The sequence below is a fragment of the Lemur catta genome, chromosome 1 (assembly GCF_020740605.2).
Source record: "Lemur catta isolate mLemCat1 chromosome 1, mLemCat1.pri, whole genome shotgun sequence".
Lineage (NCBI taxonomy): Eukaryota > Metazoa > Chordata > Mammalia > Primates > Lemuridae > Lemur > Lemur catta.
In genome coordinates this window covers 54,358,221-54,386,117 of record NC_059128.1, presented here as the reverse complement: position 1 = coordinate 54,386,117, position 27,897 = coordinate 54,358,221, and the positions used below count along the sequence as shown (strand labels likewise).

The following is a 27,897-nucleotide window of genomic DNA, read 5'->3' as shown; positions in this document are numbered from 1 at the left end:
ACGTTGATCTTTGTTGGGGGCAGTGTTGATATAGCCAACATAAATGTTGATATCAGGTTCTTATGCCATGAATGCGATTTAAATATAAATATACCCAAATATATTTTTTGCCCCCAAGAAATAGTCAGGGAGATATATTTTTGCTTTCAAAGAAGGTTTGGTCTGTATATGTCACAAGGATTACTACAGTAGCCCATTTCTGAATGCCAGGGGTGAATTCATGAATGATATATAGCCACTACATTGTATCATATTCACTCTTTTGGAGACCACCCTAATCCCATGAATGTGATCCATAATAGTGTTCCATTTGCATTCATGCTTTTTATAACCGAAAAAACAAAGCAGGCTTTTTACATAGTGAGTAAGCCACAGCAATATTTTTACCCTCATACCCCAGTCATTTTCTCAGGAGGGAGTGATCTTGATTGGCAGCAACACAGTATACAAATTATCTGCTACCTGTTATGCTCTATCCCACCTAATTCAAAGGTAGAATCTTTGTTAAATGCTACAAAGAACCAATGTAATAAATGTAACCCACAAAAATTGTGACTCAGATGATGGTTCTAATCTATTAGGCCATTAAATATGAAATATCCAATTTCGAATCAAAAGTGTAGTTTATTATATCTCAAACAAGAAGTAATACAGTTAATCAAAGTATGTACCTAAACTATCAACACAGTTTTGCCATCTTAACAAGCAGCTTGTTTATGCCAGCAGCAAAGAAGCCTGGAGAGCCAGTGGCTGTGAAATCGCGAAAGGCCTTTTCCACAGCTTGTTGAGAATTGAGTGTTTTTCCTTGCAAGAAGTGGTCCAAAACCTGGAACAAGTGGTAGTCAGTTGGTGCAAGGTCTGATGAATACTTTTATGGTGGATGGCAGAGAGTTTCCAAGTCCAGTCTCCGTAGTTTGAGCAGTGTTGTTTGTGCGACATGTGGTTAAGTGCTGTCTTACAAAAGGATTGGGCTGTCTCTGTTGACCAGTCTCGGCTGCGTAATCACAAGCATCCTCATCATTTTGTCCAATTGGTTGCAGTAGACATCTGCTTTAATCAATTGACTAGGTTTCATGAAGCTATAGTGGATAATACCGGAGCTGGACCACCAGACAGACACCATTAGCTTTCTTTGATGAAAATTCGGTTTTGGACTGTGTTTCGTCACTTCATATTTATCCAACCATTGTTCCGAACAATTGCTATTATCAAAAAGAATCCATTTTTCATCACACATAACAGTATGATGTACAAATGATTCACCTTTATGTCATGACAGCAAAAGCAAGCTTCAAGACAATTTCTATGGTGAAGTTCGTTTAATTCATGTGGTACCCATGTATACAGCTTCTTTACCTTGCCCATTTGTTTCAAATGGTCCAATATTGGGATAGTAATGTCAAACCTTGCTGCTAATTCATAGGTATGTTAAGATGGATTTGCTTTCATTATAGCTTTCAGCTCATCATTCTCCACCTTGGTCTTAGGTCACCCACGTGGCTCATTTTTAAGATTAAAATCCCCAGAATGGAATTTCTCAAACTATTGATGTGCTGTACATTCATTAGCCACATCATTTCCTAAACACTTCCTTGATATTTCGAGCTGTGTGTGCTGCATTGGTTCTACAACAGAACTTATATTCGAATATAACATGAATTTTTTACTGTATCCATGGTTTCACAAAAGTAGTTTTAAAAAAATTTGACAGATATAGCCGGGCATGGTGGCGCATGCCTATAGTCCCAGCTACTCGGGAGGCTGAGGCAGTAGGATCGCTTAAGCCCAGGAGTTTGAGGTTGCTGTGAGCTAGGCTGACGCCAGGGCACTCACTCTAGCCTGGGCAACAAAGACACTCACTCTGTCTCAAAAAAAAAAAAAAAAAAAAAAAAATTTGACATATAATCACAAGCCAAAATGTGCATTTGAAAGACTGAGGATATACCTTCACAATAAACATAAAACAAGCATCAAAGTGAAATGTCAGAGATATCAACTAAACTTAGTACTTAAAAAAATCAGACATCATACTTAATAACATAATGCTAACATTTAGTGAGTTATATGGGATGTTCTTTGCTATCTTTTCTCCAAATCACCCAGGTCAAATCTTCAGGTAGTTGTCATAAGTCATCATTAGTTAAGTTTTCATACTCTAAAGAAAATGGGTCAGCTGCCTTCTCCTAGCCTTAATCATTGTTATTTTCATGCTGTGAGAAGTTCTTGTGGGAAAAGGTTATGGCATTCTTCCTTGTGCCCTAGTCCATTTCTCTGTTCCCTTACTATTGGCCACTATTTTTTTTATTCCCATATGTTATCTATTTTGACCTGTACTTTTCATCCCCCTGTGGGATGCTCTCATTTGGCCACAGCAACTGTCCATATGGTGGGGAGTTACAGCAGCTTTGCCAGGGTCTCTGCTTTTGTTTGTTCCCAGGAAAACTTTGTATGATTTGACAGGTAAAGAATTATAGGACTAGATCTTGGTAATGAAGCAGCACTTACAGTTAATATCAATTTAGATACATGAGGCGAAGTTGTGAGCTACTCCGAAGTTTTCTTAGGAAAATGTACAGTCAAATTGAGCGTTGGGGATAATGTGTCTTGTGCAGTATTATCTCCCTCTGCTGGCATATTGTTATCTTCATCCTGGCACACTTGGGTCTGGCAAGAAGAAAGAAAAATTTGTCCTTTCGCTAGTGCGGCCGGAGCCATGAGTATGCTCAGGCTTCAGAAGAGGCTTGCCTCTAGTGTCCTCCGCTGTGGCAAAAAGAAGGTCTGGTTGGACCCCAATGAGACTAATGAAATCGCCAACGCCAACTCTCATCAGCAGATCCGGAAGCTGATCAAAGATGGGCTGATCATCCGCAAGCCTGTGACTGTCCATTCTCGAGCTAGATGCCGGAAAAACACCTTGGCCCGCCGGAAGGGCAGGCATATGGGCATAGGTAAGCGAAAGGGTACAGCCAATGCTCGAATGCCTGAGAAGGTAACCTGGATGAGGAGGATGAGGATTCTGCGTCGGCTACTGAGAAGATACCGTGAGTCTAAGAAGATTGACCGCCACATGTATCACAGCCTATACTTGAAGGTGAAGGGGAATGTGTTCAAAAACAAGCAGATTCTCATGGAACACATCACAAGCTAAAGGCAGACAAGGCCCGCAAGAAGCTCCTGGCTGACCAGGCTGAGGCCCGCAGATCTAAGACCAAGGAAGCATGCAAGCGCCGTGAAGAGCGCCTCCAGGCCAAGAAGGAGGAGATCATCAAGACTCTGTCCAAAGAGGAAGAGACCAAGAAGTAAAACTGCCCCCCCTCTTGTTTGTACATAGTGGCCTGGGTCATAACATGTGAATCATTTGAATAAAACGAACTTTGTCTGCTAAAAAAAGAAAAAAAAAGAAAAATTTGTGACGTGGGAAAGACATAAAGTTGTTAATCATATCACCTCCATCACTTCATTACCACCTCAAGTTCCTAGACACCTTTCTGCAGAGCCCCCTTTTTGTTTCCTTTCAATATTTAAAGTTAGAACACTGTGGCCTAGTTGAATTAACCCTTGAAGTCCTTATGTGTCTTTATTTTGAGTAATAAATTTTCTAATTGCCCACTCCAATTTTCAATGAGACCATGACTTTGAGCATAATAAGGGATGTGCTATGTCCCTATAATATTTTATTTCTTTGCCCATTTTTGTACATAGATAACTATCAGAGGAAATATATCCAGGTAGACCATATTAATAACTGATTTCATGTTGCAAACTTTTAATTTAATTATTAGCAGTTGCTTTTGTTAAAGTATAAGCACACTGTAGAATACAGTAGGAGTCCTTTCCAGTCACTACTCATTTGTAGGTCTCTGCAGTCCTGGTAGAGGTCTAATATGGTCCACTTGCTGAATTCTCCCTCCCTCCTTTCCTTTCCTTCCTTTTCTTCCTCTCTTTTCTTTTCTTTTCTTTTCTTTTCTTTCTTTCTTCCTTTTCTTTTCCCATCATCCTGAACACTTGCTGAATTCTTAAAGCAGAAGTTCCCAAACTTTTTTCATGATGCCTAGTGTCTTAATATTATTTTCATGCTGTTACTAGCTTTTCTCTTGTTCCAAACTGATTTTTGCATGATACTTTCTTTTTATCCCAGTAATTGCAAAAACCCATATTTGTAAAGATATGATACCATTGAAAAGGATGAGACCAAATGTTCTAATAATGAACCTCTTTGAACTAGTAGTTCATGGAGTGTTCAACAGATGTCATTGTTTGTCTCGAAAATTTAAAATATTTAATCCCTTTGTGCTTGCTACAGTGTTTGGGGATACCTTGACACACAATTTGGGAACCATTACTTTTGACCTTTTTGTGTGTGTGTGGTACATGGTATAGTTAGAGGACTGATTATTAATCACTGGTAGGATCTATCCTTGTTTTTGTGTATGTATAGTAAAATATACATAACATAACATTTACCATTTTAACCATCTTTAAGTGGATAGTTCAGTGGCATTAAGTATACTCACAGTGTTGTACAACCATTACCACTATTCATTTCCAGAATTTTTCATCATCCAAACAGAAACTCTGTACCCCTTAAGCAATAGCTCTCCATTCCCTCTCCTCTGGCTCCTGGTAACCTTTATTCTACTTTCTATCTCTATGAATTTGTCTATTCTAGGTATCTGATATAAGTGGAATCATAATGTATTTGTCCTTTTGTGTCATTTTACATTCCTACCAGCAATACACAAGGGTTCTAATTTTTCCATATCCTTGCCAACACTTGATATTTTCAATTTTTTTATAATAGCCATCCTATTGGATATGAGTAATATCGTGGTTTTGATTTGGATTTGGCTAATGATGATGTTGAACATCTTTTCATGTGCCTATTAGCCATTAACTGTTGAAGACTGTAGTAGTACTTTTGAGACTCTTCCAAATTATTTTTGCAGGCAATTCCTTGTGTGTGATCAGTGATGTCTGTTCATTTAGCTCATCTTCAGCTAATGTTTGTTTTACAGAGATTTTCTTGAGTGCCAGGGGCTCTTCCTTTTGTGCTGGGGCACTCCTTCAGCCCTTAGCTAGGTTTACTTTGAGCCCAGGGATCAGCCTGAGGTGAAAGCCTATGATCGCAGGTCTTGTTCTGAACATGTGTTTTACATGGTCATTCCATGGCTTTCTACATTTCCCAGTGTACTTGGCTGCTTGTTATGTGTTAATTTCCCAGAGAGACTCACTCCAGCTTCTCTTCCAGGCTGTAGATGTGGTCTATTGTATGTCTCCACCAGTAATTTCTTGCCCCGGGCATCTGTGGGTCTCTTGTCATCTTGCAGCTTTTTCCAAGCTGTGCCTGCTGTTTTCCCCTCCTGAGTTCTGAGGTAGATGAAACAGAGGAACACCTTGTGTCAGTCCTTCTGATATCCCCCAGACAGGTTAGCACAGACATGCACAGTAATTTGCATATCAAGTCTGTTGTGCTTCCTCTGGTTAGAGGGAAAGAACCACTTCAAGAACAAGACCCCCACTGCATAGGGGAGAATGTGGCGAAAAGTGATGAAAAATGCCATAAAACTTTCCTGTCATTTTTCATGATTCAGTGTTTTTTTGGCTGCTGTAAACCAGCTGTTTTCCAAAGCTCCAGCTAGTTGGTTCAGACAGTTTCTGTTGTTTTTGTTGTTGTTGTTGTTGTTTCTCAGGGCTAACAAGAGCTTGGAGTTTTCTAGTCTACCATTTTGCTTATGTCCCCCTTTGACTTTTAATACAGTCTTACTCAGCTCAAGGGATTATATTGCCATTTGTCCTATCTTTGTATTGCTTGAGCAACCCAATGCTCTTCATTTCATTAACTCAAGAGGCTAGTTCTAGAGGTCTAACTAGGCATTTGCCTCAGCATTGCAGCCCTCCACTGAAGTAACACTTTAATCTTTTTACTATATTTTCACAGAGATTTCTGTAAGAACCCCAGATAGATCCATGCATATGTAGTTAACTGATTTTCAGTTATCTCCAAGATAACTCAATGGAGAAAGTATAGTTTTTTCAACAATTGGTACTAGAATAAATATATATCTGTGTGGAGAAAAAGTGAGTTTGGATCCTTGCCTCATGATCATATACAAAATCTGAAATAAATCATTGATCTAAATGTAAAGCCTAGGCTGTGTGCAGTGGCTCACACCTGTAATCCTAGCACTCTGGGAGGCCAAGGCGGGTGGATTGTTTGAGCTCAGGAGTTTGAGACCAGCCTGAGCAGGACCGAGACCCCCTCTCTACTAAAAAAAATAGAAAGAAATTATCTGGACAACTAAAAATATATAGAAAAAATTAACCGGGCATGGTGGCGTATGTATGCCTGTAGTCCCAGCTACTCAGGAGGCTGAGGCAGAAGGATTGCTTGAGCCCAGGAGTTTGAGGTTGCTGTGAGCTAGGCTGACGCTGTGGCACTTTAGCCCGGGCAACAAGAGTGAGACTCTGTCTTAAATGAATGAATGGATGAATGAATGAATGAAAAGCCTAAAACTATAAATCTTGTAGGAAATATAAAAGAAATTTGCTGTGACCTTAAGGTTGGTAAATATTTCTTAGGACACAAATAATATTAAGCTTAAAAGAAAAAATTATAAATTGGACATTATTAAAATAAAAAATTTTCTCAATGACACTGCCAACCAAATGAATAGGCAAGCCACAGACTGGGAGAAAATATTTGCAGTATGTATTAATACATATGGCAGAGGACTTGCATTCAGAATATATAAAGAATTCTTACCACCTGGTAATATAATAAGCAACCCAATAAAAAATAGACACTTCAGAACAGAGGATCTGTGAATGGCCAGTAAGCGCTTGAAAGGATGTATATTATCCTTAATCAGGTTATACAAATTAAAATCACAGTGAGTTATGTTTACATACACAAGAGAGTGACTAACATTAAAAAGACTGTCCAAAGTATTAGTGAAGATACAGATCATCTATAACTCTCACACATGTATATAAAGTAAAAATAATTTGGCAGTTTCTTATGTAGTTAATATGATCCAGCAATTCCTCTCTAGATATTTATTTAAGAGAATTGAAAACATATATCTGCAAAAAGGCTTGTACCAGAACATTCATAATAGCTGACAACTGGAAACAAATCAAATGTCTATTAGTAGGCGAATGGATAAACAAATTGCTGTATATTTATACAATACAATGGAATACTTCTGAGCAATAGGAAGAAACTAACTACTGTTTTATAAAACAGCATGAATGAATCTCAAAAAACTTTATGCTAAGTGAAAAAATTCAGATACAAAAGAGTATTGTCAGGGGTTCAGCTGAGCTGAGGAGCTGCTCTACCAGGTGTCAAAGTAACTGATTAAAATAATATGCCAAAATGAATTAACAGTGAAGACTTTACTTACTATGGTCCTGTAAGCAAGGGGCAGTATTGACTCCCCGCTGTTCCATTTTTCGTGTGGAATGGTGTATCTGGTTGAAAGTAAGGTGGATCAGCACAGACGTTGGGCTCTCTCATTGCTGAGGGAGCCCCAAAGCAAATGGGGGTCAGGGGAGGGAAAGGGGGAAGGGCTAGGAATGGAAAAGTACTGTTTACTAAGCCTGGAGAAAAGTGTCTTTAAGGTTAAACCCCCTTGCCTTCTTCCTCTCTCTCTCAGTTAAATAGGTTAAGTTCCTGGCCAAAGTCTCCAGATAAAGAGGCCTCTGATTAAAAGTGCCTGGGCTAGGAATGCGGCTATGCATAAGAGGATGGCTGGCCAGGAGGGAACTGAATTTCTTAACTGAAACTCTTTTTAGAGACTACCGGGCATTGGGTGGGCAAAGTCTAGTGTGGAAAGGGCAGTTTCCCCCTTTGAGGGTTGCCAGGTAAAGCCTTTGTAGGTGCCTGTTATTGAGCCTGAAAAAAAAATCACATTTTGGCCAGGAGCTGCTCAAATATGTACTATGAGTCCATTTTTACAGAACTCTAAAAGTGGCATCTAATACCTAGTAAAAGAACACAGCTTAGTGGTTGCCTAGGGTTAGGGAGTGGGGTAGATTTATTGTAAAGGGGCATGAAGGGAACTTTTTCATGACAGTGTTTCTTTCTTTCTTTTTTTTTTAAGATGCTGACTTTTTTTTTAAACAGATGAATAGCAGTATTTCTTACATCATTGGAGACAATTTTCAAAACTCATCAAATGCACATTTAAAATGGATGCATTTTTACATAATGTGAATTATGTCTCAAAGTTAAAAAGTAAATTAAAAATGGTTTTGTTGAAGCCTGTGTGTAGTAGTAAAAATGTGTTTACTGGAACTCCATTTTTAACTACAAATTGTCCACAGGACTGTAATGTGAAAATAGAATGTGAACCTTTATGGGATGAGTAAGTTATGTAGTATGAATGATTTCATCCCAGCAGCTGAGAAAAAAGTGATAGTGGAAAGAATTATGATGACTATCTGAAAGTTTGGTATTTATTGAACTGATATTCTATTCATATTTAGTTCATAGTGCATTTTGTTATGAAATGCTGTCATATAGTGGTGTGAAGCAGTAAAACTCTTGTATCTTAAAGTCTTTTTCAGATTTTTTTGTAGTAAAATATACATAACAAAATTTACCATTTAAACCATTTTAAGTGTATGGTTCAGTAGCATTCACATTGTTATGTAACCACCATTATCCATCTTCAGAATGTTTTATTTGCCCATTTTTAAAGAGTCACAATTTTAAGAGGCTTATTATAAAATCTTTTGGCCAACCCTTTTGAAATGTACCTCCATATTTCTATATAGCATGCTTACATTGCTGCTTCTTGGTTCTTCCCCTCTAGTTTTATCATAATTCATTGACTTCTTGCCATAGAAAATGAGGAAGATGTATCAGTCGCGTTATAGGACAGAAAACAATAAACACTCAGGCAGAAAGTGCCTTTATATGGAGAATTATAAAATTATTCCAAGTACTGAAACAGAAATTAGGGTCCATTTCCAGATCATGGTTCAAGGTCGTGATATTATTGTTACAATCTGGAGATCAGAAAGCTGTCCGTGATAACTGCTGTCATGACCACTATAATTCATATCATATCTAGGAGGCTCACAATAGAATTGGACTGGAGAGTCTCAGGCACCAGAAACCTCATCTCAATCTGACCTTACATGCTGAAGACAGGCGGATGACCTTTCTCTTTACCTTCTCATTCCATGTCTTGCTGAAGTATATCTATTAATACTTGGTAGAAGCTATTTTGTATCAGAACATGAGCTCCAAAGAGACTGGGAAGTATAACTTTTAGTGTTTACTTCTTTCAAGTAGGAAGAATGAAAGTTGAGAGAGCCAGTCCAAGTGACCACCACAAAGATATAGCTCTCTTTGATACCTCTACTCCTAGTATACACATGTTCACTTTGTTTTCTCCTTATTTAAATATGGTTATATTATAAAATATGTAGTAGTACATTATTATCGTGAAGATGCTATTCACAACCTGATATATGTAGTATGTTTCTGTTATTTTCCCTTTCCCCTTCCACTGCATAGCTTTTTGTTGTCTCATTTATTTTGTTGCTTAGCTTTTTGTGTATTTATTATTTTCAACCTCCTTTTTCCTGAACAAATTGCTCCTGGAGTTTCTTTAATGTCTTCAGCTTTGAATGGTTTTCTTCTATGCCTGGTATATAACTACTATCTTTACTTTCCTCACCATTACCTTGGGTATTCCTTTCACTTCTTTCCTGTGATGTGCCCTGCTTCCTGCAACCAGTGTCTTTCTCTTTCCTGCTTTACTGCCTTGTTTTGCTGAAACTCATTCTCAACCAGCATTCTGAGAAGGAATGTGCAGGTAAGGTGAGGTGATTTTTTTTTGAGCCTAATTTATTTCTAGATATATAAATAGATACTTTATGGAACATTGCTAATACATATTTTTCCTATGCTCTGAGTACTATCAGGTGCTCTTACCCAGTGATAACTAAGACTACAGAGTACTGTACTATATATGCTCTCAGCCTGGGAGTGTGGCTTTGTATTCTGCCATTTTTTTTGATTTTTGGAAAATAGTTTTGACCAACTTGGTTGACAGGAGGTATGCAAGTGATAGTGCTGGACTGTAAAAAATGAAGAAATGGTATCATACTAGATATTAACGTGCAGTTATATTGGTGGCTTCCTGTGTTTCATATAAACGTTGACAAAACAGGATAGTGATCAACAGGCTTATAATTGTTAAACATTCCTTGGTATTATGAAAGTTATTATGTATATCACTCTATGATTTGCAGCTAACAAAACAACATAGAAGTGCCATAGTTTCAGGAAGTTTGAAGACAATGAAAGAACTTTGCCAGATTATGATGCTGAGAATGTATCTTCATAGGAATTATGTGATCTTACTCTCCTTATTCAGGTATTCTCTCCATGGAACACATTTTCTACACTAATTGGTGTATAATTATTTTGCTTCTCCCCCTTTTTCCTGTTCTACTTTTTTCTAATCCTTATTAAACATATGTTAGAGCTTTTTATCGTATCTTTCATGTCTCTTCTATTTTATATTTTCCAACTGTATTATTTTGTGCTACATTTTGGGAAATCTCTTCGCTTCTGCTTCCGAATCATTAATTCTCTGTTCTACTGTTCTATGATCTAGTTTTACTTCATCTATTGAGTTTCAACTTCAGTGAGTATATTTGTCATTTCTACTTGGTTCTTTTTTAAATATGAGTATGGTTATTTAATAACTGCCTGCTGTTAATAGATTTTGTTGCTTTATCTATTTGGCAATTTAAAAATTATGCCTATGTTGATTTCAGATTGCTTTGCTATCTCTAGTTGTTCAAGTGTGAATCCCCACCTCTCTTTTCTGTATGTCTGTACTATTTTTCTTTATATCAGATTCTTTTATATATCTTACAGGTTTTTTTTTGTTCTTTTGTTTTTTGTTTTTTGTTTTTTTGCTATGGGCTTACTTTCAAGAGAAATTATCTTGGAGTCTGGTTTTTTGGTTTTGTTTTGTTTTTAAATCTCTGGCTGCACTCTAAGGTTCTAAGACAGCCAAGCAGGTTTATATCAGTTGACTGGCTTAAGTACATACAGACTTGGTTCCTCTGTCTCACTATGGCAAAGGCTTTTGGTTTTAATCTTCTTCTTTTTTTTTTGAGACAGGGTCTTGCTCTGTTGCCCAGGCTAGAGTGTAGTGGCCCAATCATAGCTCCTTGCAACCTCAAACTCCTGATTCAAGTGATCCTCCTGCCTCAGCCTCTCAAAGTGTTCATGAGCCACCACTCCCGACCTTGAGTTTAATCTTAAGTGGTTAACTTTTGCACCAAACTTGGCCTGTGGCTTGTGTCTGGCTAAGACATTGTGCTGCTAGTTAGAGATATCTGATTGCTATTTAAAGAAAGGGAGAGTCTGTGTGGTTGTAGTTGAACTATAACTCTTAAGCCTGTTTGGTCTCAATATTCTCATAGACTACTTAGTTTAAGTCCTAGTCACTGTTATGTTTGATTTTGACATGTGAACATTTCTCTTTCTTCCTTTTGAGCTTGTCTATCTTTTTAAAATATTTTTTAAAATCTTTTAGTCTGTATTTCACAGTTTGGAATGGTAGGTATCAGGGGACATTCCAGCAAATACTTAATTCTTTCAACCAGAGTAGGATTTGAGTTTGTGGTCCCTTGAATAAAGAGTCAAAAAAGAATCTTACTGGATGCAGGACCTGACCTATAACAAGCTATCATTTCACTTTGGTAAAAGATTATAGACATACTTATTTCTTTTACTGACATGAAAAGTTATTTATTAAAATTATTTTAAAAATTGTGATAAGTTACAAAATTTACCTAAATTTATCGGTTTGAGTGTGGACTTAACACCTATTAAATGGTGGAAGGTGTTGAAATTATGAGACACAATTGTACAATCATTCCCACTATGTCTGCTTATGATTCTTCTGTGAAAGTCACCGTCTTTGTCAATTTAAAAAATTATTTTGCGTATACAAAGAAATATGACTGCTCTGTAAATTGGAAGCATCTGCGATGGAAATAAATTTCTTTTAAAATAAAATTAGGAAATATTTCAGATTCATGTAGTTACGACTCCAAAAATGATAAGCTGGATTGCTTACATTGCAAGTAACTAGCAGTAACTGGTATGTTGCTTCTGGGTGTAGCAGATGGCCTCTAAGTAGCTTGGTGAGGAAAATGTTTGCTAAAGGTGACAGAGTATACCTACCCTGTTTCCCATGTGCACAAGGTCACTGGTAATATAAGGTCTTAGCTTCAGAAAATTGTTACATCTAAGGTCACATAGTAATTCCAAAGCATTTTAATAAAGTACATATCCCGTAGCTGATAATATATTTTTTTCAGTTCCTACATGCTAAAATTAAATTTGTAGGATTTTCTCTAAATGACATGCAGTATAGAATTTTGTGGGGTATATATGTATATGTTCATGAAAGATATTATACAGTGTTTATTGCATATATATATCAGGCATGAGATACTGTGGGATTTTGCTAACATTCTAATGTAAAAGGAAATATTCTTTTCCCTTCTGTGAAATAATTATTCAGCAAATTTTGCTGAATAACAAATAACAATAACAAATGCTATATATTCTTTTTTATTTTGCAATAAATATTTTAACTATTTGTTATAGAAGATTGCAAACATATATAAAAGTAGAAAAACGGAATCGCAAGGGCTTATGTACATATTACCCAGCTTCAATAATTATCCTTTGTGGTTTGTGCTGGGTTAATCTTGTTTCATCTATATCCTCATATTCTGCCTGTCCTGTGAATCCTGTTCCTCTCCTCCATCTCTTGTTCCCACCCCAGGGTAATACTTATTAGTGATACATACTTCCATAAGGAGGCACATAATGTTTGATTGTCTTTTCGTAATAATTTTAATATTTATGACAGGATTAAGTTCAATTTTTGGTTTCCCTTCATTTTATTTGCAGTTTATGAAAGGTTTTCTTACAGAATTCGTAGTATAAAATGTCAAGTTACTCATACAGCCATTTTGCAATAATCATTATATTACATAAGTCAACACATCATAGAGATGAAACTTTCTTGAAAGAAGTAGCATTCTTATCTTTTTTAAAATGAAAAACTGTCAGTGTCTTTTGGAAAATTTTTTTAATAGCATTGTTTAATGTATTTAATACTTTGGAATGCTGCATAATTCTATTAATTTTATAGATAATATTTTTAATTCAGCAGATTTGCTATTTTGAGATAATTTTTTTAAATGTAACATTTTTAAAACAGATTTTTAGTTGAACATATACTTTTAGATCCTAAGAAATTCTGAAACAGACTTTTAGTTGAATATATATTTCTAGATCCTAAGAAACTCTTTATATTGTGGTAAAAAAGGGATAGTATAACATATAATTTATAGTTGAAATTATAATGAATTTGTATTTGTGGTTTGGCTTATTATATTTTTTCTTTTTGTAATATGTTATTATTCTACATTGTAGAATAACTTTTAGGATCACATTCTTACTATGTACTTTTCATTAATGAAAACATTTATTAAGAATGACTTTTTTTCTTGGCACCATAAGGGTGAGAAAAAATGACTCCTAAGAAATCAAATGAGATTTTATAGTTTCTCAGAAAAATAAATGATAGTGGCTGTGCCTTTCTTGATATTGAACAAAAAATTAGAGCTATAAGCCTAACATTTATTTTACTAGCTTTAAAAACTTGATTTCCAGTAATTATATTCTACAACCTATACACTGACTTTAATATTATAGTTTTTAATTAAGTACATAGTTTGTATGCACAACTGTCCATTAGGAATAGTAATCTTAACAAATTACATAAACATTGCATTAATTATAAAATTGTTATTAGATGTTGAAAACTCTCAAAGTATGACTTATTAGAGTATATTTATTCTCTCATATATACCTCTATTTGTTAATGTCTCTTTAACTACTGTAGTTAATGTCTCTTAAACTACAGAAACTATAGAAAATTATTATGGCTTTTGTTCAGTTTGAGAGAATCTTTTAGTAAGCATTATAATATATGATGAATTAAAAACCAAAATGATTATTTTTACCTAATTTTTTAAAGATATTTTCTGATAGCTGTTGTTTTATTTGATTTCAAGTGGCTGCTCATAACAGTTGCAGTTAAAGATTGACTTAACTTGCTCTAATACATTTTTACCTCTCATTTGCCAAGAACTTTAATTGGTTGTATGGAAAATTGTAAGCCTTTGTGTGAAGAATAGTATGTGACTGCGTAAGAACTTGGCACTCACATGAATTTTAAGAAAACAGACTGTTCCCTGAAGAAACCATTCTGTAAGATGACTTTGTTTTTATATTCTGTTCTGTGCTAGATTAAGTGATTTAGTTTAGTTTGCTTAGGGCAAAACATTTCAGGATATTTTAGAAAATCCTGGAGTATGATGAGTCCTCTGAAAGTAATACTAATTTTTAAATTTTGCTTTTGTTTTTTTAATCAGTAGGCTGAGAAGTTCTATATCCATTTTCAAAGCATCATTTGCAACTGGCACTGAAGACTACTGTATTATTCAGAATGATATATTGTTTTACCCTCCAAATTTTGAAAATGTGGAAGCCATAGATTTGAAATACCAAATATTTATTTTCTCTTAATTGGATGTCCTTTTGTGACTATATTGGTTAGGATTCTCCAGAGAAACAACCAATAAGAGATACACACACATACACACACACACAGAGATTTATTGTAAGGAATTGGCTTACATGATTATGGAGGCTAAGTCCCATAATCAGTCAGCAAGCTGGCAGCCCCGGAAAGCTGATGATATAATTCTAGTCTGAAGACGAGCAAGCTTGAGCCTAAAAAAAGTCCATATTTTGGCGTCTGAAAGCAGGAAAGAACTGATGTCCTAGCGCAAGGCAGTAAGGCAGAAGTAGTTCCTGCTTGCTTTCTGGAGGTCAGCCCTTTTCATGCCCTCAACTGATTGAATGGCCCACCCACATTAGCGAGGGCAATCCACTTTACCCAGTTTACTGATGTAAATGTTAATCTCATCCCAAAACACTCCCACAGACACACCCAGAATAATGCTTGAACAACTATCTGGCCATCCCTTGCCCCAGTCCAGTTGACACATAAAATTAACCATTACATTGACCTTCAATTAATGGGAAGTAAGTAGTCTTTTGAGAGCAGTTTTTGAACACTAAAGCATATAACAAAGGGAATCTATCTGACAGACATACAATAGTCATAATGTAAAACAGTTTATCTTCATTATAAATTGTTTAAAGTTTACACTCCAGAACTCTCAGACTATTATAATAGTCCCTAACTGAACTAAGAAATGTGGTTTTAGGAAATATTATTTAATTCTCAAAAGCTCATACATTTTGAACTTCTCTATTCCAAAAAATTCTTGCCATACATGTTTATTTTGAACTTTTTACTCTACTTAAACCAAGCAAGCAAACAAACAAGCATGCAGGCAAACAACCATAATGAAGTATAATTATGGAAGGTTAATTAGGCAATACTTTTTTCAAGGTTTCAAGGTTGTCATAAAGGTCACTTCCTTTTGGATCTCTCAGTTGTAATGTAACATCCTTCAAGGTTTCCTATGAAATTCCAAGGTTATTTACAAATATTTAATTATTAAATTAAAAGTAATACATGTACATTGTAAAAAAGTCAAATTACACATATAGATATAAGGTGGAAATATCAATTTTCTTTCCTTCCTTTTCTCAGTCTCCACACCCCAACTCTTGGGCCCTTTCTTCAGACTAACCACTGATAATATTTTCCTATCTATCTTTGTAGAAAAAAAAAATACCATGCCTATTCAAGTATGTACATAAGTTACTTTTACACTTTTTCTGTTTTTTAATTTATCCACATTTTATGCCTTTTAACCAAGGATATATTTACATAGAAAATCTATTTCTCTTATTCACTATTTTATATCTAACTCCTAGAACAGTGTCTGGTTCATAGTATATAAGCGCTTAACAAATACTTGTTGAAAGAATCTTCTATAGATAGTACACATAGATCTCTTGCATTTGTGATATAAACCATATGAATTTGCTATATGGTTGATTCTCATTTTATTTTTACCAATTCTCTACTGATGGACATTTATGTTAGTTCTTGTTTGCTGCTAGTCATCTGTCCCTCCATCTGTCCATCCACCTGTCTGTTTGTCAAATATATACTAAGTGCTTATTTTATGCCACATACTCTTCTAAGGATACAGGGATGGAGGAGAAAATCAAGGGCCCTGTTTACGTGTAACTTTCATATGCATAGTTTGCTGAAACATGTCAAAAATAATGAAATAAAACCTAAACAAATCAGTTTCATGAAGGCAATAGCTTAGGAAATGTGATGAGAGAAGAGTTTGTATTTTAGATAGGATGGCCACGGAAAACCTTTTTGAAGGGATAACATTTGAGCAAGGCCTGAATAATGAGAAAAATGGCTTAGAAATCTGGAGAATAGACTTCTAGGCAGAGGGAATAGCGAGTATAAAAGCTCTGAGTCAAGAATAAGGTTGGTGTGTTTGAGAAACAAAAAGAAGTCCAGTATGATTAGAGCATAAGTATTTGTTCTTAGACATTAACAGTGCTTCGTTGAGTATCTTTGTACATAAAGATAGGTTTTGCGAATTTTTGTAAATATTTTTAGTAGTGGAACTGTGGGATCAAATAGTATATGCTTTTTAAATTTTTATAGCTGTGATACAGGGCCACTTTTATCCCTTACCGTTTATCCCTGAACTTCTCTTACTTTCCCCAGCTCTGAGAAACTTGAGTTGTCTGGAGCTTGGTAGGGAGTAGGCACACTGGATGAAAAGAATTCTTTTGTAGAGAGAATATGGCAGGGGCTGTGAAAGTTTGAAAGATTTTTGTATAATAAGATGAAAATCCAATAGTAGGACATGTGCTTATATATACTGTATTATGTGATAAAACATTTGCCTCTCTGAAATATAGTGTTCTCCTTTGGCCATTTAATGAAACTATTTCAATGCAGAGATTATCAACATTTCTCAATCCAGAAAATAAAAAATTCAGAGTTTTTCTAGATTTATAGTTGGATAAAATGCACTATGATAAATGATTCATAGTTTGATACTTGGATTCAATTTATACAAATTTGTTATTAAACTAACGAGATATGAAAAATATGCCATCAACCAAAGTCAGTCAAAAACCTTTGTTAGAATGTGGCTTTGTGGAGGAAGGTAGGAAGAACATCTCCTATTTAAAATGAGTTTTAAAAAATCCTGAGTGCTATTACATTGGGCAATGAAATCCCATTTTTAAATGCTTCTCTATTAAAAAGGCATTATTTAATTTTAAAGAGTAAATGTCAGAATCACTTATAATTTTTTAGGCAGATTAGAAATTTTAGACTGGTCAAAGAACAAATTTTGTTTCATGAAGTATTTTAGTGCTGAGTAAATAGGAAAGTCAGGTCACATTTGAGAGCATAGAGATGTTTGTTTAAATTTTTTCAGTCTACATTTTTTTGGATGGGTGAATGTAGGAAACTTTGTCAGATATATTGAGATTCCCATGTACCTAGGGAGAAAGGGGTATGCAGTTAGCTGAATTATGATTCATTTTTATAATATGACTCACTTCCTTTTTTATTATATTGAAAATTTCTCAGAATTAAAAATAATTTGGAGATACCCTAGATGTCTGGATTGTAGTTAAAAAAATAGAAAAGAAAAAAAAATAACCTAGAGGAATAAACGAATCTGTGCTGGAGAAGATTTAATTTAACAGATGCTAATATGGTATGTTCTATTGGTTATATTAGACTTTTTTTAATGTAGGTAATTTTTTCCAGCATAATTTATAAACAAACTTTAGTTGTAAATTGATTTTACTTTGCTTCTTGAACCTGGTACAGATTAGTAATGGTAAAGTAATTAATTTATGCTTTATCTGTAATATAGCAAGTTAGCATTTTGATTAAGAAACCCAACTTATCTGATTGTCTACTATAAAACATTCTCACTAATTTTAATGTTAATATATAATTTTTGACTGAAAACAAGTTCTTAATATCAAATCTTTAAGGTAAGGACAGGAATTAGCATTTTATTAGTCTTAATCCTTTGTCCTAAAAAGGATAGAAGTGTAAAATATGTTGCATGTTTACAGAAATTTTCTACTCCTGATATATGTAGATATATGTTTTAATTGTTTGAATCATTAAAACATCTAATTTTTGCTTAATAATATGCAAATGTACCACTAAATCTGTTTTTTAAGATTTTTCCAGTTTAATGTCTGAATCCAAATTCATAAAGAGTTGGAAAAATGAGATGTCTGAGCTATAGGATTCACAGGGATTTCATATGAAGCCTATTTAATCAGGATAACACTGTTATTAATATTCATAATGTCAGCTGGAACACAAATGACAGACTATGGGGCCTAAAAATTTTACTTGGTGAATTTATTAAAAGTAGCTTAAAAAATTAATGGAATTTAAGTAAAGTTGGTGAATATGAAAATCTTGTGTTAGCTGAAAAAAATGTCTATTAGAACTTTCCTTTAAGACCATTTTGCATTGATGTCTTTGACAGATTTCATTGGTACTTAAAAAAGAAGATGCATGAATGGTCATTTAAGAGGATTTAAACACATTGGCACATTAATTTTTACATGAATAATAAGTACTTTCCGAAAGCAATTAACTTACAGTGTACAAGATATGAATTGAAAAATAAGACTGTGACATCAAGGGCAAAGCAAATGTGCTGTACATTTTAAACTTAGGGACAGGACTTTTTAATATTTTGATTTATTTTTATCATTTGTATATGGTTATTTTAATGCATTTGAATGCAAATTAGAAGGTCATTAATTTAATGCTCTCTCCTTCCCCCAAGATGTTGGTGTAGTGTTAAGAATTATTTTTTGCTAGTACCATCTGTGTTTATTGAAGAAGTAAACATTTATTGTGCTAACTGCAGTGTTTTATTAGAGAACACGTTCAATTCTGCAGGAAGGCAAAGGGATGATACTGATTGGCTTTAGTGCTACAAGCATATGTTTTTAACACAGACTTATTAATTATAGCGTAACTTAAAAGTATAATAAATGAGCTTCCAAAAGTTTAGTGTGAAAAGTTAAGGGCTGTCCAAGTAACGAGTATACAAATACATTTGTCCTGAATTAGCCTAAGAAAGTAAGACGTTGGGAACGGCTTAAGTAAGACTAGGATGCATTTTATTTTGTGTAGTAATAGTTACTCTCTACATTTTAATATGTGCTTATAATGACAGTTGTGCCAATGCTCATGGTTTTGTTTTGAGTATTGAAGCTTATTAAAAACAATTAATTTTAGACCATTATGTAAAATCACAATAATATTGATTATTCTGTTTTACATTTTTCATGCAAATATTAGTACATATAAAAACATAGTTTAGTTATTAACTGTAATCGTCCAGTTAGGTTTACCATTGAGAGAACATAGGCACTGAATGGCAGTCCAGATAGGTACAGGAAGTTTGACTTGCAGTCTGTCAATGTTGTGTAAGCATTATTTGGTTTCATTAAAAGTATAAGAATTACCTGGTATGTTTGGGAACTCAAAGTTTTATTGGAAAAAGCATTAATTATCTGGGTGTCTATAAATTATCATAATATAAGGCATACATTTAGGTTTTTGGAATAAGGGATGAAACTAAATTGATATTGGTTATTATTTTGTCTGGTGGCTTTCTAAAAGTTAAATTTTATTGTGGGTTTTTTTGTTTTTGGCTCTGAGATAACCACTTATATGCCCAGTAGAGGGCAGCATATTACTACTTCAGGCACATAAAAGAATTTGCCCTGCTTAGACTGTCAATGTTTCTTGTAATTACTCCCAGTATATTTGTTGCTTGCTTATGAATTAACTTGCATTTATGGAACTAAATCATTCCAATCATTTAATTACACCTGAGGAGCTGAACTATAATTGCTTGCTTCCAACTAGGATCTGATATGGCTTGAGCAGTATTAATTTGGTGTTTACTTTTCTGAGTGCTAAAAGCATTAAAATGATTGTGCAATGGGATTACATTTTACTAATTGCTGGCATTCATTAGCTGGGTAAATGATGAGGAAGAGTGACTGTATATTGCAGAGGGATAAAATTATGGTTTTAAATAGTATATTACTAAGCACATTAAGGCCTGTAAGACATGTTTTAAAATACTCCAGAGGTTATTAAAGACTGTATTTTCTACATGTCTTGCTATATGAATCTCTTATTAAAATACTACAATTATTATTAACCTTTTTGGGCAATATGTAGGGAAATGGCTTCATTGACTGGAACATATTTCTTTGATATTAATAACTTCCTATATTTTCAGCTAATCCAAAAGTAAATGAAAAATTTAGAAAAAGATTGCCAACTCCAGATCAACATATTTAGAGAAAATTGGAAAAGGAGAAGCTTACTACAGCTTTATTTGAGGACTTTTTAAAGAACGCAGGTTCTAGCTGTGAGGTAAATCTAATTTTATTCTCCTTAAAAGCATGCAAAAAAATACTTGCATAGTTTTTATCTTGTTTGCCATGAAAACAAAGACAACAGGGAAATAACAATAATTATTATTTTTTTAATTTTTAAAATTTTTTCTTTTTAGACCTAGCCCAGCCTGAGAGAAATACCAGTAATTCTGTATGTTAATGATAGTGTTTTTTTGTTTATAAAAAAACTAGAATGGCATTCTTAAATGGCTTTTACAGGTGTAGAATGTTTTATGTGAATATATACATAGTAAATTCAAATCAATAAATTTGCAATTTTTTTGGCATAAAATGTATGGCAAATACAGTAAAAATTTTATTTTTTGAAAATGTTTCAAATTACAGTTGGAGAAGGTTTAACTTAAATAAATTAAGTGGCTCTCTAACCAAAAGAGCAAGAATGTCTAAAAGTTTAACCTGAACTGTATTTACTAAAATATAAGTGTGAAAAAAGAACCTTTTTCTGAGAAAAAGATTTAATTTCACTTGTTGAAATATACAGTTAATTGTCCTATTGTAAATGTTTTAGAAAACCATTTATCCTGTAAATTCTCTGTTAAACAAAGGTAAAGTTTAGGTGTGTTCTGATATATTGTTTTAAGTTTATTTATCTAGAGTTGGCTTTATTTTAGCCTCAAATCTTGGAGCAAAAACCAGAGACATTGCCAGAGCAAACAAGAACAGCAGCACAAATGGAGGACTGGTCAAAAGGTAAGGACTTTTAAGATATTAATACCAAGCCCCAGGTGTTGTGCTAGTTCAAGGCACTGAATGAAGTGTGTTTGTTCTAATCAATGTTAAAGGCAGACAAGCGTGCATGTGCACACACACACGGGACACACACAAACAGACCCACAGATTACAAAAGAGACACAAAGAAGGACACGCAGGGAAAGAGACATACACAGAGAGAAAGGGACACACACATGTGCACAGAGAAAGAGACACACAGAAAAGAGACATTGAGAGAGGAAGAGGAAAAAAGACACAGGAAAGAAAGAGAAACACACCTGCATACAAAGAGACAGAGGGAGGAGACTGAGAGAATGACTAGGAGAGAGACACATACAGAGGAAGTCAGAGAAAGGAACACGCACAGAAAGAGACATAGGAAGGAAGATATTGAGAGAGAGAGATGCACAGAGACACAGACACACACATGGAAGCACATAGAAAGAGACACAGAGACTCAGAGAGAAAGAGAGATACCAGGATGAGAGAGACAGTGAGAAAGAGGCAGAGACGTACACTGAGAGAGAGACAGGAAAAAAAGAAACCCACCCAGAGAGATAGAGGCACAGGCATATGCACAGATACAGAGACAAGAGATACACAGAGAAAGAGAGATGAGAGAGAGAGAGAGAGAAATACCAGAGTGAGAAAGAAAAAGACAGAGAAACAGACACACAGAGGAAGGAGGGAGAGATAGAGAGAATGGGAGAAAGACAGACACATACATGGAGACCAAGGAGAAAAGCATAGATCAGAAGAAACACACACAGAGAAACAGACTGAGACATATATAAATATGGAGACATATGCACACCGTAAGACACACCCAGACAGAGACAATCAGAGCTACAGAGATATGCAGAGATGTGCAGGTGGAGACAGAGAAAGACGCTCTGGGACAGAGACAGAGAGAGACAGAAGAGAATATTCACAGATATGCACAGGCAGGGGAACACAGCCTAAGAGGCCGGGAACAAGCAGAGACAGAAACACAGTTTGAAAGAGAATCTGAAGACAAACTGACTGAGAGACAATCTGAAAAAGAATTAGACAGACAGGTACATGGATGGGTAGATAGGTAGAGCAGCACACATACAGGAGGAAGAGAGGGAGATATAAGATCCATTGCAGCAAAGTGTTGAGAATTTGGAATCCTTGGGAAATTAATCATTCTGAATATAATATTACATATCATTGGATACTTAAACCTTTTTGTACCTCTTTTTTTATTTCCTCTCAGTTTTATAACTTAAAAAATAGGATTCTTATTAAACCACTCTATACATCTCTTCCTTTTTCGGTTCCCCTTTCCCCAACAGGACTCCTTTTTACCATATACCTCTTTTAGAAGGTTAAAGGCCATTTGGGGGAACTGTTCTGTAATCATTGTACTAAATAAGTTAATAATTAGACATTTTTTTGAGGTATAGAAAGATGGTATATTTTCTGAGTACCTTTTTCTGAGTTCTACATTTGTTTTTGATTTCCATACTGTTAGATAAATTTTCTTACTGTTTGTGCCTACCATTAGTGATTTCTCTTCTTATTTGTGACTTTAGGCTGCTTGTTATGAGTTTAGGATCCACTTAACTTATTGAGTTGTGTATAAAGGTGCAATACATAATATCTGAGTAAGGTGGTTAAAGGTTTTTAATGCAAAGTTAATAGTTTTAGTGCATGAACTATGGTGACACTTAATTTTGGTATATTCTTTATATTTGAGTTTGTGATAAGAATGTATTGGTGTAAAGTTGGGAACTCATTTGTTGCTATATTTTAAGCTATATTTTTATTTAAGTAAGCAAGTAAACATTCTTCTTTTAGAGAACTCAAAAAGAATTGTATTCAATTTATGTACAAAATAAGAAACAGGAAACAAATAATGATGTGCCTGTTGTTTATGTCCCTATTCACAGATCATATTGCTGTGAAAGTTATATATTGTTCAAATTAGAGACTAAATGACCTTTAAGGAGCCAAAGAATTATTTTTAATATAGCTAAAGGGATAGACATTGTGGAGGAAGTACTTCTCGTAAATGTAAAAAATCTGGGAAAGATGGCAAGCAAGAAGCTGCTGAAGCTCTGGTATACTTAAGAAAAGGAAGGTTTTAGAATTAAAGACAGATGCATAGTTTGCAGGAGGCACAGACTATAACATCATTAAGACCAAAACATCATTAAGAAAATCTGCAGTTTTACAGACAATTTTTTGACATTGGAAATAGGAATAAGACACTCATTTTTATAAGGGCCTGTTAATAAACATTATTAAGAAATAAAATTAAACAGGTAAATGTAGTAACTTATGAGTTTTATGATAATTGGTATATTTAAACAGCAAAATCTCACATGGTCATCTTCCTGATAGCAAAGTTCATGGGATTTATCTTAAAACACAGATTGCTTCAAAGTTCTATCTTACACAAATGTTCATAGTCTGGTCTTGTGAATAGTTATTTAATATCATTTTGCTATTTTTTAAAGAAATTGAGTTAATTAAAATTTGTATTACACAGATAGGCCTTTGTGTTGTCTTACAAATTTTATTATAAGGAGTGCTGAAGTGGCCATTTTTTCCCTAGCTTTGTTGTAGAAACATTGCTGAAATATTCTAAGTCAAAGAGTTCATGAGGTAGATAATGTAACAGATGTAAATATCCATTTACATTTTTCTTTGTTTTTGTCATTATAGACATTTTGGAAAATGGAAATCTGAGGTTGATAGATGGGATGGGTAAAGACATCTACAAAATGTGTCCAAGTTTCCTTAAGTAGTTAAAAAGCAACCCTGAATGAATGTATTTTTAATTATTTAAAAAATACATTGTTGCTGTTCATACACACTTAGAAACAATTCTGCATGAATTGTGTTGCCAAGTGAGCATTGGTACCATCTTCTGACCTCTTAAAAAGTTTTGCCTTTTTGTGACAACTTTCTTTTGTCTAGCTTTTTTTTTTGTAAAGAAAAAAATGGTATGTCATAATCAAAGGAGTTTATACTTATGTAAAGTCAACCCTCTGAGAGAATAAGTTATTATATGATTTGTTGTTTAGCCCTTTTTAACATTTACTTAATGTTTACTTACATGTGTAAGAAAAAAGACATGGAGGTCAGAAAACTCTTAAGAATAATTATTGGAATACTGTTATAAATTCCTGATTATGACATATTAATTTTGGTGGTTTTTATTAGGAGAAACATGGTCTATGCAAAAATTGTATACAGTAATCCTTTGGAAATAGTTTGCTTATTATTTATGAGTAGATATGTCTGCCATAAGTATACATAACTACAATAATGTAGGTAAAAATGAGATCTGGATACCAGTAAAATTTAGAAAATTGTGAAACTTACTTAAATTTAGAACCTTTAGGGGTCAGTGTTCCCTAAGAAAGGTTAAAAAAGGTTACTGTGCCTAACAAAATTAAATATTAAGTCAGCTATATTTTAAATATTTCTTACCAAGTGAAGATAAGAAATGGTGAGACTCATACAGCTTGAGGAAGCTTTAAACAAAAACCTTTCAATTTAATGAGTTTCTTCAGTATTAATTTTAGATTTATTATTTTAAGGAATCATATTTAATATGGATTTTATACACAGAGTAGTTATTTTCACTTATGTATTATCTAAATTTAGATATGGATTACATATTTTTAAACCAATTTTATTTTTAAGCTTAAAAAGTGAGCGTGATTCTAAATCAGGAATCACTGGACCCATGTGAAACAAGGTGAGAAACCACTTCTAGAACTGCTTATGTTAATAGAATCCTTATATGTTGCAGTTTATCAAAGGCTAGTAAATATTTTTTAAAATCTAATCTTGCTGAGATTATGTAAAAAGCAACTGTCCTCTTTATTTTAGTATTGGACTAACAGGTATCTTTTATAGCCATGATTCTTATGGTTTTTCTATAAAACAGAGTAAATGGCAAAAAAAAATTCTATTAAATAAATAGGTAAGTAAGTAAATAAAACTTAGCAAAAGGTAACTTGTAAGTGGTTTGTTAGTTTCTTAACTGAGTCAGAGTACTGTTTATTTGTGCTTCGCATTTTGAACCTGAGTACCACCATCAACTTCTTTTCTTATTGGTTCATTTATCTTTCTGTTTACCAGGTACATATTCTTTTTAACTTTTGTCCATCTGTTATTCTGTAATTGAATTATAACAAAAACTTCTGCATGATCTGAAAACATTTTATATGAGTAGACAATTAAAGAAGCACTATAGAGAAACATCATTGATGCTTTTAAATGTTATTGATCATTATGACTAAATAAAATATGATTGTAGAATCTCATATTATTTTCATAAACTATTTTATGTTCAAGGCAAAGAGGGAAATGGCAAATTGCTTAGAGTGGACATCCATTTCTACTAGCAAGATAGCTGGTAGAAAAAAAATTATTCCCTAGGCATTATGATTAGATACTCCTTGAAATTCAAGGAGTTGAAAATACCTAATTAATCATTCTCTGTTAAATTACAGGATTTAAATTGTATTTAATAATTGGCTTTCTAGTAAGTAATAATATATTTTCCCTAAATCAGTAATATAACTAGTGTTCTTAGCATATTGCCTATATTTTAAAGCAGCAGGTAAATTGCACTGGAAAACCAATATGCTTAATAATGTCAATAAAAACGTTATGATGGAAAAGAACACAGGTTTTGGAGCTGGTAGACATAAGTTACAACTTTTTAATCTTCCACTTACTATCTAATTGGACTTGGGTGAATGTTTCATAACAATTTGTATGCCAGAGTTTTCTTGTGTGTAAAATGGAGAGATAATTCCTTTAGGACTACTGTGAAAATGAGGAATGCTGTATATAAAGGCCCTACTACAATGCCTGAAACAGGAATTAATTTATTTAATATGTATTTCACATTCCAGAGTAATTATTTTTGCTGATGTGATGATGCTAGTGGTTACAAGTGCTAGAAAAAAAGATTGTTGACATATTTTACAGGACCTTTAAATAAATTGTGGTTGTTGCCATTGTTATTCCTTCCAGCTATGGAAGATAGATCTATTAAAAAGTTTCCAGAGTATTAAGAAACATTATTAACAGTATTTGAAATAGTTATTATTAGCTTTACAAGGAGTCTGTCTTCTTCAAATAAAATGTTCAGAATATCATTAGATACTTGATTTTTCAAAGTAGTGTAGCTAATATTTAATATATTTGATAGACTGTAATATAGAATCAATGGTATTCATTTAGGGTAAAATCTAATTTTGCCTGTATTGAAATTTCAATTGCAATAAAAATCTTTAGATTCATGGGATCACAGAATACTTTATATGCTATTTCCTTTTGACAAGTATGAATTTAAGATTGCATTTTTAAATTTTCCATATGCCATAGAGGGTAAAAAAAGAACATGTCTGAAGTCTGATTAAATTTACTATTTATCTCCATAGGACCTAGCTTAATAGAGTCCTGGTAGCTTCTCACACATGACCATCTACAATATTTGAGAGAGTGGTTTTAGGAATACTGGCAGCTGGCCAGCAAGGATTGATTCATTTCCTGAGGAAATGCTGAGGCTACTCTTAGAAGAATGAGATTGAGGTTATACTATTATAAAAAATTATTTCTTTTATTTTAAATAAGTTTGTTAAAATAAATAGGATTCTGGGTTTCTTTGTTTTTTAAGCTTGATGTGAATGATTCTATTAATGTTTTTGGCATCAGTAGAAAAATAGAATGAAAAAATTTACAAGGGCAACTTAGTTTTCTAGCTGGTTATAATGTTTGTTGTGAACTATGTTTTGAAATTCATCATTTCTTATGTGAATACTTTTCATTGGTGTGTTTATGCCAAAAATTATCTTTTAAATTATGTTTTGGCAGTTTTAAGAATAGATTTTATCTTTTAGAGCAGTTTTAGGTTTTACGGCAACATCGAGCAAAAAGTACAGAGAGTTCCCATATATCCCTCACCCCCACATACACACAACCTCTCTTACTATGAACATTCTGTACCACAGTGGTATATTTGTTACAACTGATGAACTTACCCCTAAATTCTTAATAAGTGAAAAGTTTGTGAGACAACATGATTCTTTCTCTCTCTCTCTCCCCCTCGTTCCTTTCTTTTTTTCTCTCTTTCTTTCTTAACTAAATTTAAATAGTGTTTTAAATCGGGTCAGGCTCCACTCTTTTTGTGGAATTCTTACTACATCTTTGGTCCTCCATTTTATAGAAATGATCATTACCAAGAAGAATAAGTATCAAAAATGGTAAATTTCTCTTAATAGGACCTCCTCTCCTGAATTTCTATTATTGGTATGCTCCTTTCTTTATAGAATTTGTGACTCTATTTCTTTGGTTTAAAGAAATACCAACTCTACTTTTAAATGCAAGCTCTTTCAAATTTATTTATGGCCATGAAAATACACCCTTTTTTTTTGAAATAGAGGAAAACTACTTAGATTTGTCAGAAGTTTTTTGCCTTGTTTTAAATTCTACATCCTTGAGATCTGAGCTCTTCAATAAAAATTCTCCTTCATACAACACAAATCTTAACATAATATTATTGAATCTTTAATTTTTGTAGACATTAAAATTTCAATTTATCATATTTAAGATGACTGTTGTGGTCT

General features: G+C 33.8%; 1 protein-coding gene and 1 pseudogene across 5 annotated transcripts in view; both read left to right on the top strand.

The window, feature by feature from the left end:
- The window catches only part of MIPOL1 (mirror-image polydactyly 1), a 274,962-nt gene that overhangs the window by 27,465 nt on the left and 219,600 nt on the right, over positions 1 to 27,897 (top strand). For 3 of the 4 annotated variants that reach the window (XM_045568299.1, XM_045568325.1, XM_045568317.1), the window contains exons 3-4: positions 20,386 to 20,522; positions 21,178 to 21,256. In XM_045568299.1, coding sequence (XP_045424255.1) covers positions 21,238 to 21,256 — 19 coding nt within the window. In that variant the 5' untranslated portion in view covers positions 20,386 to 20,522; positions 21,178 to 21,237. The remainder of the gene's footprint in view (positions 1 to 20,385; positions 20,523 to 21,177; positions 21,257 to 27,897) is intronic. The other variant, XM_045568308.1, reaches the window with a different exon arrangement.
- Positions 2,674 to 3,318, top strand: LOC123649981 (annotated as a pseudogene). Its single transcript, XR_006739201.1, has one exon. The product of XR_006739201.1 is annotated as a 60S ribosomal protein L19-like (transcript).